This window comes from Styela clava, chromosome 14 (assembly GCF_964204865.1).
Source record: "Styela clava chromosome 14, kaStyClav1.hap1.2, whole genome shotgun sequence".
NCBI lineage: Eukaryota > Metazoa > Chordata > Ascidiacea > Stolidobranchia > Styelidae > Styela > Styela clava.
In genome coordinates, this window is record NC_135263.1 from 6,769,269 (window position 1) to 6,785,406 (window position 16,138).

Below are 16,138 nucleotides of genomic sequence, written 5' to 3' on the forward strand. Positions count from 1 at the left end.
CTTCGCATCCGGGTTGTCATTCTGAACCACGCTCGCCAAAATCTGAACGACCTCCCACAAGTAAATCTGCTTTACGAATTTTGTAATTGCCAGTGCTCTTCTCAACTTCCCTTTACTACTAAAGTAGCCATACAATCAATTCTCTACTGTCATTGTGCTCAGATTCGAACGTTTCCCCAATCGTCGACACCATTGTCTCTTATTATACAAAAGGCAGATCAGGAAGGAATTGAAGATGCACTAACAATTGTAATTAACCCCACAGGCACTTTTACACTTGGACGCACTTCCAAGCAAACAAATACGTTTTCGTACTTTTAAGGTTCGGTATGTCGTCGACATTGCAACTCCACTCCAGTGGGTCAGAAAAACAATGATATGCTGAGCAAACAATTGACTCAACCCATAACAATTCAGTTAGCTTATTATTTATTGATAATAAAAAATGCATTAAGAAAACTGTGCCTTAAATCCGGGCAAGAAATATGGTGAAATACAAATTCAAAGGCACAAAGCAAAAGTATATACAGCAAATTAATATAAAAAGTAAACATTATATACATATTATACAAAGCATAATCCGAAACATTAAACAGGCAGTATTTAGATTTTGAAATTGCAAAACTTGGCCCAAATCACCATGATATGGCAGATACGAATGTCTTTTAGCAAACAAACACACTTGACTAAGTCACATAATTATTGACAAATTTAAACTAAAATCAACTGAACACATTATCTATATTTACAGTGGTATTTTGAAGTGCCTATTCGTCTTTTAAGCTTGTGTGACAACACATTTTGGAATGTGCTCTTCAAAGTGATTCATGGCACTTTCACTTTCTTGCAGTCCTAAAATATGGTTGCAAATGTCTGACAAAACATCATAGCGTTGAATGTGGTTGACTGCATTTAACAAATCTCTAATGGTGTGTCTTCGGTGGGCTCTCAGGTAGCGTAGTATGTCAGATAATGATCGGGAGTTATCCACGGTTACTGCTTCAATCTTGAAACAATTGGCGACGTGCCGCCATGTCTTGATGGTTGGATAAGCTTCTCCTGTTCCTTCTGGTCTGTCTGTGAGTTTCAACGTAATCCTGTCTGCTAAATTGGAATCCAGCTTGTCCAGAGGTTGATCTAAAAGAAGCATGACAAATTAGAATAACAGTAATAATAACATCTGCATTTGGAATAGGTTTTTCAAATTTCCATAGTATACGAAAGAGATTGCTCTTTCTCTAGTGTGCTACCAGCTAATGGAGTAATTGACCATTTGAAAGTTATTAAACCATTGGTTATTTGAACTACCCTATGGCAGCATCGGAAAGCCCAATAATACTTTTGCACACATTTGTTAACAAGGTCTGTGTACAATGAGGTAATAGAAGGCATGTATTTTATGCTTAGCACAAGCTTCCATGATAACAAACCAACAATAATTAAGATAGGATTCAGACATTGTCAGATTGCCAGATATACACGACATTCCCATTCTTTAATAATTAAGAATGAAATAACATACATACCTTTGACTCTAATGCAGGCTTCTTCAAATTTCTCCTTGATTTTCTGTATATTTATCTAAAACGACACAACATATCATAGCAAGCAATTGTACTTGAAAAAAAAAAGATAAAAAAAAAACTAAACGCTGTGATCAACTTACAGTGTGACTTGACAAGATAGCTTCAGAGGATGACAAACTTCTGTTCAGTGAACAAGGTTCGCAGGACTGTTGTGACTGGTGTTTCAATGAGTTACTTCTTACATTTGGAGGTGGAATCAGTGAACCATTCGGAAAGGATGTGGGAATAACAGGTCTGAAATTTAAACAAAAAACAATAGGGAAATATTTTTGGATTGATAGTGCTCCAGAGTTGAGGAGCTGTAGCCAAGCTTACCACAATAGATGGAATTAGAGCCAGGGCTACCATAAAAAATATAAGTGACTCCAGTTACAAACTATCCAGTCATTTTTTCATATTCACAATTTAATAATACTCCATACAAATATTATAATATATCCTTTTCAGGTTATAGTTTTCCAAAATTTATAGTATTCAGTTAAATTTGCATATTCTGAGATTTAATTTTAAAATTTGAAACTCTCTTCACAGTTTTGAGTCCCGTTTATGTGAAACTGCATTTGATCTGATGTTTCCCAGTAGTGGCGGTACAAAAAATCCTCAATGGCTATGAAGCGAGCCAGTATGAAACCAGCTTCCCACCCCTGGAGGCTACAATCTAGAACACCAAAATTGTATTGCAACTAAATTAAAGTTGTAAGAAGCTCAAACCGTAAATTGTTTGCGTTCATTTCAGTAACTTGAAATCTTACCTTGGACGGATAATGTTAGGATGAGGTTGGCATGACATATTTGTTTGAAAGTTGACAGGACGGGACTGGTTACATGATGTAGGAGTAGCTGGTCTAAATGTTGGGGAGACAGTTCTCGACGCTGGATTCTGACAGGGTGAATTTGTGGTCTGTTAATTACATGAAATGATTAAATTTAATTTGCTTTCAAATTACAGTAGCTGAAATTTAGCACACACTTGAAAATAGATATTGATCTCTGAGCTAAGTTACAGAGAAACACCAATGTGCCAAGATCTACTGAAAACATAAAGAACTACGATTTAGAATTATGTGTCAATGATTGTTCAACATTTATCACAGTTCTGAGCATTTTGGGGTTGCTTGGGTTTCAATGCTATCCTAAGTCCCATTACTGAATAAGTTATTCGCTATCAATAGGTGCAGGCAGTGCACTTCAAAATAGAAAAAAAAGAAAACATCTGGTACTACCAAAAAGCAAGCCAAAATTGGATACCAATATGTTGAGACCAGATGATAGTTATTAGACTTACACGATTGGCAACTATATGCGGCTTGGTCAAGTCATTATCAATGCTTCCAGTGTCAAAAAATTCAACTGCAACTGTAAACGAAAATATAGATTTTTAATCATGTATTCAAAATAGAAACAACTGAAACCCAGATTCTATACCCACCGTAATCTTGACCAAGAGGAGATATAGATGTTCTTTTTCCTCCAACGAGTTTACTGTCCCGATCAACATTGTCGAGTAAACTTTCAATACTGCTTGTTGTATCAACGAGATGAGGTCTTCGTTTACGATTTGCTCCAGCACTTCCTCTGCGACGAAATGAGTGAGTGGAACTCAAGCTCTCTTGTATTATTGGTCTGGTAGATGAATTTGAGTTGCGATTCAGAGTTGATTCCATTTTTTCTTCCTCATACTGGCGAGTTGGGAGGTTGGAGTATGATGGTAAACTGCGTGAATTACAAAATAGTTCTTTTGGCAACGAAGCATAATACTAAACTGCGTTGGCATTGCAGTTTATACCCGGCTGCTTGTCCTTGTAAAGAGTTAAAGGCGTAAAAAGACATTCTATCTCATAATTAATAGCTGATACATACTGTTGGATATCAGTACCTGCTAGTGCATTCTAAAGGCGTGAAAAAGCGCTGCATAAACAAAACAAAAAATTTGTGGTATCGCACAAAAGCCACAATGTCTGAGCAACTCAGGGTCTAAAAATGATGAACAGAGCTTATTGTGATTTGTAGCATATCCACTCCTTGATTCATTTCAGTTCAGTGAAGTAGAGCCAAAATTTTTATGATTCGTTATATGCAGGATTTGAAAATACCCATATATGTTCCTGGTAACATTGGTATATGTATGAAATATAGTAGCAATAGAAAAGTATGGCCTTACTTGTTCCCAGTCATTGGCATGGTTGGCATGTTATTGTCTGGCACATCTTCATCATACTCAGCTGTTGGCATGTTGGAATAGTTTGAGTTGGTAGTAATAATGCTCATAATTTCAGCAGGCCTGAGACGGAATAAATGTGAACATGAGTGGGAGGTACAGCCATAGCAAAAGAAATAAATACATTGAAACGAAGAACAACATTCAGTCGCCTCTCTCTTGATCAGAGTATGATGTGTTATACTAAGCATAAGGAAAACCCTTGCCATCGCACCTCTGATTACCCTGAGTGGGCTTGAATCATGAGCGGGATAGTTACGGTATGTACAAGAGGATTTCTGAGGACTCCTCACTGCTGTGGCTCAGGTTACCGCTGGTGAGTTTCCTCCACCATCAAGTCTGTGCATAGCAACAAATTACTGGTTAACTATCCTAACACCCTTCATGGACTAGTAACCGGGCACCAGCCAGTGGTTCACAGTATGATTTCAACATTATCAGCCTTTTTTTCGTCAGTATAAATTAAAAAATCCTATCTATTCTAACACCAATAAAAATGTCAGATAAAACTTACAATAATCTACTGCGAGTCGGTTCAGCCTTCATTTGAATTTCAGATTTTTCTTCATATTGACTTGCGACAACCAAAGGTGACTTGGAGAGTACAGTTTCTGCTTGACCATTGTTTATTGACTGGTCAACATCCTGAACAACATGAACTCCATGTCCATCCATATCCTCTCCATCTTTAACAAGGAATAGAATTACCGATTAGACAAGAATTACGACATATTAGGTCAATGATTAACAGACCATTTATACATAACCACAAACAAATATCTTAAATAGAACTGGCGGGAGGCAGTTCTTAAATAGACTATCCGAAGAAAAATTGATTTATTCAATTATGTAGAGATTACATCAAATTTTATAGGCATATCATATTTTGCACTATTCGCAACAATAGACAACATTTCTGAGGTAAAATAACAAGACTTCTGTCCATTCCATTCAGAAAATTGTAATATGCCAATTTATGAAACAAACACTGCGCTAAAGCATACATGGTACAAATATACTTGATAAAAATGTCCATATAAATCAATATAAAAAATATGAAATTCAACATCAAACTAAATATATGTTAGCTATACATAAAGCATGAATTTCAAAGCAAGCATGATCATAATATTGTGTCTACAAATTAATATTCTACCGTAGATTGTGGAATTTTGTGATCACTATTTAATTAAAGTGTATGGCCTAACACAAGGTTTGCAGTCATTCAATTATTTTTACCTAGGAATAACAAAAAACTAACGATGTTCATCATGGCAGGCGACGCTAGCTTGTAGTTGCAGAAAAACGTTACATCTAAGTTCAGCAAATTTATTGTTTCGAAACATAACTAAAATTTCAAATTGGCCTAATTAAATCTACCGACCAGGTTTACTTGACACTGAATGAAAAACTATTAAATTGGGTGAGTAAGATCTACTACGAATGAAGTAATATATGTAAATATTGAACCAGAAAGGTGTCTAGATGGATACATATCAGTCAAAATATTTTCATTGCCATACATGGGTCATTCTTTAATGACCATTTTGAATAAAAATATTTCTGACTGAATATATATATGTTCGTTATATCTTAGGATAGTTTTTCGAAAACTTTATTTCTAAAGTTTTCATTCTGTGTGGAATGAAAGTGAGAAGTATCACTTGAAAAACACTTCCAGTGAAAACGATTCCACTCATTAGCGATGTTGTAATAGTGCTTGCACAGGACCAGAGACTCAATCTTTTCTTAGGCTGCTTTATAGTATAGGCGTGAAAGGGGTTTGTAAATATCTCCATTTCAAGGGTTATCGAGGCATTTAATACAAGTATCGATCGATCGTTAACAGGACAAAAGAAAAGATTGACATTCTGGCATCCGTGCTCGCACTTCTCCATTTTCGTCTCACCTTCACTCTCTGACCAATGGCAGCGGCTTCGTAACAGATTTAAACCTGGCACAATGTAAAATGGATGCCGTCATAACCGGGCGAGCCGCACCATCACCATCTTTAATGAATAAATTGCACTAGGACATGCATGAACCTTTTTAAATTATATAAGATTTTCAATCTGGTTTACAGTAAAGCTCAAACGGGAGTTATATGATGACAGAATTACAGTGCTTCAAATTTTTTAGCCAATAGGTGATACTTGGAATATTATAATATTGAGAACTATCAGTGAAAAACATCATTATTTCACCAAATGTGAATGATCACAAAAAACGCCCAACTTCCAAATACACAAATATTTATGCCTATTCCGAATTGATAAAATTACTTTAAATATTCTGTAAAAAGGCTTGGATGGGCATAAGACAGATATCAGAAACTGGACTCTAATAGCATTGATACACTAGGTGCCGGCCCAACCACAAGCTCTTGCATCAATAAAACATACATGTACATCTACTATAATGCACCGATTATTAAAACACTATTGAGGAATTAATGAACAATGATAGGTGGGGAATTGTGCATCAGGCAAGTCTTCTCTCCTGCAAAAAATCTGTACCGAGTTTAATTGAAATACATCTACGGATGTTCAAATCGAATAGTTTATGTTGATTATATTTGATATTATAAAGTGTTTCAAATTAAATAAAAAATGCATCATTCACGTTTTTTCAAATTGATTTAATGTGAATATGATTGTATTTCAAGCATAATCTCAGAACTGGACATACCGTATTTTCCAGCGAATAAGTCGCTTTTCTAAACCCAAATTTTTGACCTGATTTTGGGGGGGTCGTCTTATTAGGCGAGTATGATATTTTCATTTTTTTGGTGTCGCCTTATTATTCAATTCGGACCTTAAAATACCTCGGCGACAGCATCCCCTGGCGCGACTATGATATATGTATGTTACCATAATGAAAAGTGTATTTAATTCATTTTTTGACATAAATTTCACTCAGTGGGATATTATCGTTGACTTAAGTTTTTTTCCAACTGTGAAATCTTCAATATAATGTGTGGCAGCATTGCGATAAAGCGGAATTGTTGCAGCAACAGCTCAGATACGTTCTTAAATTGCAAAAATACGAATCAAAACAACATATAATCGTACATGTTTATGTCCACGAATTGCGTTGGTGATTTGGAGCAGTGATACTATTTATATTGTCCCAATCGCAGATTAAATTGATCACAATTAAATCAATGAAGCAACACATTTCGTTTTGCGTTTCATATATACACTTTATATGTATATTTATTTATAAAAACTAAATATAATCAGGTAGTTTATCTCACATTGTTATGTCTGCAGATTGCCGTGTTACTTTAGATCGGCAATGTTCTTATATGTTGGGCGCAACCGCGAGTTACATTGAACACAATTAGATTGAAATTGAAAGGCAGTTTGAATTTCCATAGTTGTTATGGATTGAATATTACGCTATAAGAAAAAGTCATTATAGAGGCTATTTTAACCAATGCGCAAACGCACCGACAGCTCAAAAGCCTTTGCATGGTAATTTGAGATTCCGATGTTGATGCGATTTTACTACCCGCCTTGTGGGCAGGTTATGTGCAAAAACCCATTTTTTCCAGGCGTAAAAACGAGAATCGTCTTATTTGCTGGGTAAACTTATTCGCCGGGAAATACGGTATATCACAATATACATTTCAGATTTGAAACTATTTTTTAACAAAATATGTTTTGGGAAAAGCAAATTATTCGATTTTGAGCATCCACAAAAATTCATCTCAGCAAAATTGCAGCTACCTACTGTATATCAACTACAAAGAGCGCTAATATGATTGAATTAAATGCACTTTGCAAAGCATAAGAGACAGATAAACACATGATTACAGATGAAATCTGTCGAATTACGCTAATTTTTAAATTTAATAATGGCTACCAAATCTATGGCAACAATTAAAATTAAATTGTGTGTGTCACTGATAAGGAAGATTTTGCAACTGAATGCATACATCCAAGTTTGAATAATTGATATAATCATGCCATGAAAGAATTTTCTATATTAGCCAACACAAAACAAAAGAGCTGTTGGATTGAATTAAACAAAGTCCAGTAGTGACTTACACTTCGTAAAGTGCAATTTCATAACCTTCAATTGTTAATTACTGAATCTACCTTTGTGGCTGAATTACCTATACACATTATTTATTCATATCACTCACCAGGTACACAGGTCTTCTCATCTTTACTTGTCAGAAGAGCTTTTTCCATCATAGGTGATTGCTCTGTAATGCTACTCCTATGACTACTATTATCTTTTTGACTGGATTTCCCTTCAAAAATATGAATATGATATGTGACTGGTAAAACAGAACTTTCAAAAAATAAGTAAAAAAAACTTAGAGAATATTAATTTATATGGTGAGAGTTTTTGTGATCAAAACATTTGAAACTTTTTAATCTCAAAACCGGACTATGTCAGGGTGTTGATGGACCAAATATTTCTAATCCGGATGGCAACAAAGTTGATTGCAAAACACACCGAAGAAGTAATTCACTGAGTCAATATTGGAAAAGACTCGAATGCATTATTATACATTTTTTTATATGCGACTCATACCCACGATAAGAAAATACAATTTTTAAGAGGAACCGATGAGCCGTAGTGTCCAAAAATGGAGGAAGCTATAGTTCCTACTCTATAAAATCTGACTTGCACAAATGCACAAACATTTATTAAATACAATACATTAAATGCAATTCTCAGCAAATTACCTGTTACTGAAGCAGGACTAAATCCACATTGAATCACTTTCTTTTTGCACAGGACACATATAATAATCCCAAAAATCAAAGTTAGCAAAACTGATATTCCTCCAACAATAAAAGCTATCTTTTTCCATGGAACTGTTTCTGGATTTTGACCTGAAAACAAGGCAATCGTTGCTATAGATATGCATATAAGATAATAGACATTAAGGTTCTTCGTGATATGAAAACCCAAACATGTATCACTTATAATAGGTAACGTTGTATCACTTTTTTGAATTATACCTAGATTTTGTTTCAAATCAAAATTTCAAATTACCATAAATACATTCAAAAAAGTTATTATACAAATTCATATATAGGAAAATAGCGAGCTTGGAATGTAACTCCAAAATGTCAGAAGTAAAATATATTTATTCCACTACAGGTAATACCACCAAGTAAAATTTGACATGAATAATATAAACTAGCAGTTATTCTAATTTATATCTGATCACTCCTACATTGAGGATTATCTTTTGTTGCATCAGAACACAAATGGCATTCATCATCCATTGTTCCATCACTTTTCATTGGTTTGAAATGTCCGCTTAAACAGGCACCACACACTCTATTGGTTTTGCTACTACATTCTTTGGCTACCACAGAATTCCAAGTTGCACAAGGCTTTCATGTAAAAAGAGGAAATTGCGAGGATAAATTTGGAGCCTGAATGGTCCCAAAAAACACATTAGCAATAAACAGGAAGAGAGAGAATTTGTTTGTCTTATTTTTAAACTTCCGATGTCTAAAGCCAAAAATCTGAATTCCTCAGTTGGAAAACATCAGACATCACAAGGAAACTTGACTTCAGTAACATTGAGTTATGACAAGAAAATGTTTCACAATACATGCATATGTTATAATAACATGACTGGATGTCTGCTACATGCAAGTTGTACCACTCTCTCAGTATAAATTTTAACTCTTATCAAAATTCAACAACAAGTTCTACATGAGAAAATTTATTTAGTAAATAGAAGATATTTTGCCACAAATTTAAAATTAGTTTGCGGCATGTCAGAAAATTTGTGCAAACTGTCATAACATATAGTACATACCTTACAAACGACACACAAATTATAGTCATGTTGATTGGAAAAAGTATTGCCAGGACAACTCTCACATTTATACCCGCTGTGTTTCTCACCATATCCACAATGCTGAATGGGAAAAATAAAAGTATAAATCAATTATCAAAAAAAAATCAATTGCAAAAAAAAATTCTAAAGATTATATAAACTTACTCCTTTAGGTTGCTGACCAGGTGGACATTTTTGACATTGTTTGCACTTTTCATCATTTGAATCCAGATATTGGTTTTCACCTTTGCAATCTTCAGTAGCAACTACCAACTAAAAAAGAGAATTCAATGCGACTAATTTTTTTATCAAAGACAAATGTGTATTATCTTATCTGTGTGCTAGGATAATTCACAATTCTATGTAAATAATAGAAAATATCCCTTTCAAGCAAAATATTATAACAACCACTGTTTCCACCAAAATATGAGGGCTTCAACCTAAACTAGAATGAAAAAAAAAGCTTAAGAAAAATATATATTTTTGATTTTCGAACCATTTTTCGAAATACTTGAATGTGATTTGATTAGAAAACCAGCTAAATGCATCTATTTCTTTGTGATTTTTTTTTAAATACTATGTTTTCAAATGTTCAACAATCGACCCTGAAACCCTTTATTGTGTAATTTGCACAGCGATTTTGAAGATCACTCAACACTTTTACTAAGCACAGTCAAAGTGTTCAAACATAAGCATAAGAAAGCTTATAAACATCTTCAAAGATATACTTGAGCACCCATACATATGGCTTACTATTTCAATTTCCACATCTACTTAAATTTTCAACTTGAAGAACAATTTCAAAACGTCAAGTCCTCAGAAAGATAAGTATTAAACTCACTCACCTGAATGAATATGTGCGAGATCAGAACAACTAACAATAATATTTTTGACCGCATAATATTGTTTGAGCAAATCAAGTTCCACTTCAGAGCATCAGTTCCAGTTATCTAACCTAATAATACTGGCTATGGATCTGGAAAACATTATCTGATTATATAAAAAGCATTAATTTATGTACATTTTCAAGTATTGAAATTTGTTATAAATCTTTACTAATCAAATGTGGTTATAAGAAGTTAGCTACCTATGCACACAACGTCTAGATTGAATAATATAACTGAATACATTAAAAAATTGGGTATAATTTAGTTTTTTATGCATTTGACAAGAAATTTTTATGAATTATTGACAGGTTTTTAAAATTAAAACACGACCCAATTTAGAAGAATTAAATTTTCTGTATTTGAAAACGTTAATTCCGAGTATATTAGTAATAGCAAATTATCAGATTTTCGCTATTCCCTGATGCGACAAGACACTACTCAACTATTTCAAAATTCCAACACTTGCAAAAAAATCCCTCAAACATACTTCTCACCTTGGGCTAATGTTCTTAATAGGCTGCCAACAAATTCTGAAATTGCAATGCAAATGTATTTACTGTACCTCCCGCATCTGTAATTAAATTTCTATCTTTGCGCCTTTTGGTAAACGGTCAAACGATTTGGCTTGTATGTATAACAACCAAACAAATATAAAATGGCATAAAATTTCAAGCCTGCAATTTCACACAGTAAACAGCACGGCTATAAAGGAAGCAAATATTTGACTTCCGCTAAATGTAAAAATGAGAAACCCTTCAGGGAAACCAGAATGATTTACTATTATCAACTACTTTAATGTTCTCGCTTGCCTAACACTTGTAAAAATCATTACTCACAGACTTGCGTCTGGACCTGTCCCAGCCACAGGTATATTTACCATAGTACATCGCACAAAGTCGGCCACTCCCAAGACATTTTGAAACAGAGACAATTGACACCCGCGCAAATTTACTATTTTGATTTGTGCGAATTCCGTTGGCTGGCACAATTAAATTTATTTGTTCAAGAAGTTTGGCTTAGAAAAGTAAACAGATTCCTCAAACATAAGTTATATTGTAAAGGGTCACCACAATCATATTTAAAATTAAATGCCATGAAGAACGACCGTTTTCCAATTTCTCATTGGCAGGCTCAAGAGAAAGCAAATGTTTACTAAGGAATGAGTAATCAAACTTCCAACGGCTAAAGCTGGTTGTTTTCCACATAGAGTAGGCTTACCATAATTATGTTTTTAATGCCATTTCAGAATCAGACATAACTATACTATGATTTTAAAGGGTTGAGAAATATGAAAGTTCAAATTTTATTCATCAATAAAATGACGAGAATATCGGTCAGAGACCGAGGACTTATCGATCAAAAGTTAGGGGATCCTCCAAAACAGCGCTCTTACTCCATAGTGACACCTTGTGTCCCATCACTAATTAATTAATAACTCGCTAATTATACAACATAATTCGCCCAAAATCAATAGGCTTCTGGTCCGATATATGATGAATGCACATGAAAAATCTGGAGCAGATTCAATCTCGTTTTCGTGAGATATCGCGTGCATCTAACAGACAGACAGACAAATACCTATCAACATACTTACCGATTAAAATCGATAAGTAATAATGTGTCCTATGATTAACTGAAAAGCATAATTTCACCATGGCCACAATTTTTTTTACAGCTTTTATTCAACTACTGTGCTACATTAATCTCATAGCTTTTTCGTAATTATATTAACTTGAACTACTTTCAAGTCTAGCATCAATTTCTTTACAAAATATCAATACATTTACCAATCAACTTTCTTACACAAGTGCCAAATACCATGATTTACCAAGACTGCTTCAATCACGCTCATCACATTGCCTATTGAAGCAGATAAAATAAATACACACCAGTGGTCAAGAATTTCCTTGATATTAGAGAAGTAAATTGATACCTCAAGAAAATAAAAGAAGTGAAGATTGAATTATAATTTTTATTAAAGATGACAGTTGGTGATTTCAGTTGAAAAAAACAAAACAAATAATATTCTCAGGAACCAAGAATAGAGGCCCAAAACTCACACAACTGCGTGATAGAACATATTACCGAAACATTTGTAAAAGAGAGATATCTCTAATGCCAATTTAAACAAACTACATTCTACAGGTGGAGAATTATCGTTTACACTGGGTCACAAAAAATGACCTTTACAGATGATTCCATGAGTCTCCTGCAAATCTTTGCAACCAACTGTACATGAAAAATTGCATTTTGGGATCAAATCTCAAAATATGTGCACATAGACATGATATTCAAAAACAATATTTGATGAGCATATGTGTAAAGCATCATCCTTAAATTTTATTTTAGATAAAGGAACAGTTGGCAGGGGAAAACTGCCAACTCATGACTGATTTTAGCAAAAACAGGTTAGCTATTTGAAAAATATTATGCAGGTAATTAGAATAAAATAATCAACAACTGTACATGGAAAATTGCATTTGGGGATCGAATCCCAAAATATGTGCACATAGACATGATATTTAAAAACAATATTTCATGAGCATAATGTAAAGCATCATCCTCAAATCTTATTTTGAATAAAGGAACAGTTGGCAGGGAAAAACTGCCAACTCATCACTGATTTAGCAAAAACAGGTTAGCTATTTGAAAAAATATTATGCAGGTAATTAGAATAAAATAATCAAACATCCGCATCACAACACCCTCAAATTATGTTTTTTTAAGTTGACTTTCTTCACATAACAGCATAATGATGTTGTCACATCAGAACCCCATGGATTCATCTTTTTCTCTACTCATACAAGGGACGCAGAAAGATGGCAGTTGCATAGTTTAGTAGTCAGAAAAACATCAAGTCCAGTGCCAAAAATACAAGAAATAAGACAATAAACTGAGGGAAACTGTCAATATACAGTAAGCATGAGACAGCCTGGCATCTTATATGGCAGTATTGATCAACGGACTAAAATTAAGAATACAGGGCTTTGGTATGAAGCCACCCCACAAAAGAAATACTAACATGCATAACTATCTGCACATGTAAAGCCCACCGAATAGTATTCATCGGCGTAATGCAGTAATGGCAAATATGCAATATCTTGTCATGCAAATTATGTATCCATTGCTTATAGTTTATTTCAAAATGGAGTGGCTTTCTCAATTTGCAGATTTGACGGAATAGTGTAGGGTTATGGTGAAATAAAATGTAACATTTTTGTATGCAATTATACCGCACTCCATCAACATATTATTAACTTTACCAGCTAAAGAGAGGATGCTGGTTTGAAAAGATATTACGGTTCCATTACATTTGAACCCACAACAATTGCACCTATGGAAATTTTTTTTTTACGGATATTTGAACCCATACTAACCCTCACCCATGGATTTTAGCACCCTCATATAGATTGAACCCGCGGATATACGGGTGCAAATTTATGGGTTCGAATGTACTGTAATTGTATTCAATCTGTAATTATTTGATTAGTTTTATTGGTTATGGAGCTTCCATACACATACTGACATATCCCTCATGGGAGAGTATGCAAGTACGCTGTGTAATACTAATCATGCTGTCAGGGTTATACCTATTACAGTACAGCAGTATTACGTCTAAAGGTTGAATCCTTGAAGAATAAAACAGATAAATGATCAGTGCAATAGCAGAATAGTGTTATTTCGTAATAAAAAGGCATGTATAAATACAATGAGCCACGGTATAAACTGTAAGTGTCAATCCGAACAAAGTAAGAGACAAATGAAATAGAAAAAATGTGACCAAGAAAACTGAGAAAAAGATGAAAATGACTGAATGAGGAAGAAAGTGAAAAAAAAACTTAATTGAGATCACTCTACCTGCTGACCTGTCTACGGAGAATTTTTAGGAGCAATTTCGCATTGCAATCATAATAATGGTAGCATCATGTCAACGAAATACAGATGCTTAGTGTATGACTGGGAGACAACGATACACCTTTCGGGATCATCAGAGTCAGTCGCCACCCAAATAATAGTTACCAAATATTAGTTACAGGTAAACTTCTGCACTTTACTTCTGTGTTAAAGCTGTAACGCATGTTATGTGAGAATGTGTAATCTTTTGTATTTGGACGATTTGTCATTTATGCAACCGCACATTCTGCAGTTCTGACATTCCTGCATTCAGACATTGCACAATATCATGGTCAGTATTCAGATATCGTTTCTTTTTTGCTCCTCAAGTACGTGTCAACTCGTTCTATAACTACTACAATTTACTGAAACAACCTGACAAAATGCAATTAATACCTTTATTGTTGCAAAATAAAACACCATAAACGCTCCAACAAGAAAGAAACAGACCAACACCTCGTGCTGGAAAACCAAACAAAATTCCCAAACCGTCTGACTGCCATCAACTCTCACGTGAGTTCTACGTTATTAAAAACAAACAAAGCAATCACGTCGCCTTCTTCTCGATGAGCCGGGCAGGTCTGGACTTGTTCAAAAAATGACGTAACCGCGCCGCAAGACCGAGGAACGAACGTAACGCTTTGTGCGCCTGCCCTCTTTTCGAAAAGATCGACGCGTCCTTTTATGCTTTGAGATTTGGCGCGAAGTATTCAAAAACTTATGTACATCTAACCATTTTTATCCAAACTGTTAAACAAACGTTGTCGAAAGTGAAAGACAACAACTGTATATAGACGACGATTGTCTTGAATCTGTGCTTGAATTTTTACTCGTCATAGTCAGTTACTTTATCCTGTTTTATTTATCATGGAGTCAAATTGAACTTACATCTGTTGTATAAATTTGTTGTTGATTTCTAATTCAAATAACAAGCGGTGAAAATATTAAATGCTTTTTGAATGGTAATCGACAGAAGATTTCGATACAGAGATACAACGAACGCTGTGTTTCCTCATCGCCAACATATGCCTGGCAATAACGGGTTAAACGAAAATTTTAAACTCGAAAACAACATTGGTCAGAATAAAAAAGACGAAACAAAGAGCACAAGTCAGCATGAAAAACTAAAAATCTTCTGAACAAAGACGATGGGATTTCTTCGCTGGGAGTGCTAACATGCTATTTGTGGATTGAAAATATAAATTGTTATTAATTTAATGTGCATGCAGTTGTGCGATCATAAATCATTGTACGTTTTAGTTATTTTTTGATGATCTTCGAGTGATGTTACCGAAATTGAATGTGCTGCCGTTGTGTGATATGGCTACATGAAATAGTCCCAATCAAATATTTCTTCTCGAAATTGTTTAACATCCTTAACCTGTTACCACTTTATCATTAATGAAGTTTCAAACTGTTGAAAGCCGTGATGTGTATTATTTGCTCTTGACCTTATTAGAACGCAAAAGTCGATAGACTTTTGCTATGGTAATGATTACTTTTTTAATACTTTAAATTTCGGTGAGATTAACTTCTTATCTTGTAAAACTGTATTTTGAGGGGAAATTTATAACTCGTGGCAAATCACATTTATACTTTTATGGCATTGACCAGGTTAATAAGAACAGTTAATCGTCTCCAACCTAAAGGCGCCAGTAATACTTGGCACAGGAGAAATATATAAGGGATATGGTGACAGGACAGGTAACGAATGCTCTCAAGACTTTCCAGTGAT

The 16,138-nt window shown here is 34.4% G+C and overlaps 1 protein-coding gene across 2 annotated transcripts; it reads right to left on the reverse strand.

Annotated features, from left to right (window-relative positions):
- Positions 1-412: 412 nt before the first annotated feature.
- Positions 413-10,628, reverse strand: LOC120340748 (uncharacterized). Of its 2 annotated transcripts, XM_039409099.2 has the most exons (15): positions 10,468-10,628; positions 9,788-9,895; positions 9,602-9,703; positions 9,005-9,167; positions 8,508-8,657; positions 7,955-8,065; positions 5,714-5,758; positions 4,319-4,490; positions 3,748-3,867; positions 3,016-3,299; positions 2,872-2,942; positions 2,339-2,487; positions 1,667-1,820; positions 1,527-1,581; positions 413-1,137 (listed from the first exon to the last, which is right to left on the reverse strand). In XM_039409099.2, exons 1-15 carry the CDS (start codon positions 10,519-10,521, stop codon positions 779-781), a joined length of 2,097 nt encoding a protein of 698 aa, XP_039265033.2. In that variant the 5' UTR covers positions 10,522-10,628; the 3' UTR covers positions 413-778. The 2 variants fall into 2 exon arrangements, with proteins under 2 accessions (XP_039265033.2, XP_039265034.2); XM_039409100.2 differs by lacking the exon at positions 5,714-5,758.
- Between the last annotated feature and the right edge of the window lie 5,510 nt (positions 10,629-16,138).

Excerpts from the sequence above, each read along its gene's own strand:
- LOC120340748 (XM_039409099.2), bottom strand. The coding sequence starts at position 10,521 with ATGCGGTCAAAAATATTATTGTTAGTTGTTCTGATCTCGCACATATTC. Across the intron at positions 9,896-10,467 it reads TCTCGCACATATTCATTCAG|TTGGTAGTTGCTACTGAAGA; the intron begins GTGAGTGAGTTT and ends TCTCTTTTTTAG. Across the intron at positions 1,821-2,338 it reads CCTAACATTATCCGTCCAAG|ACCTGTTATTCCCACATCCT; the intron begins GTAAGATTTCAA and ends TTTAAATTTCAG.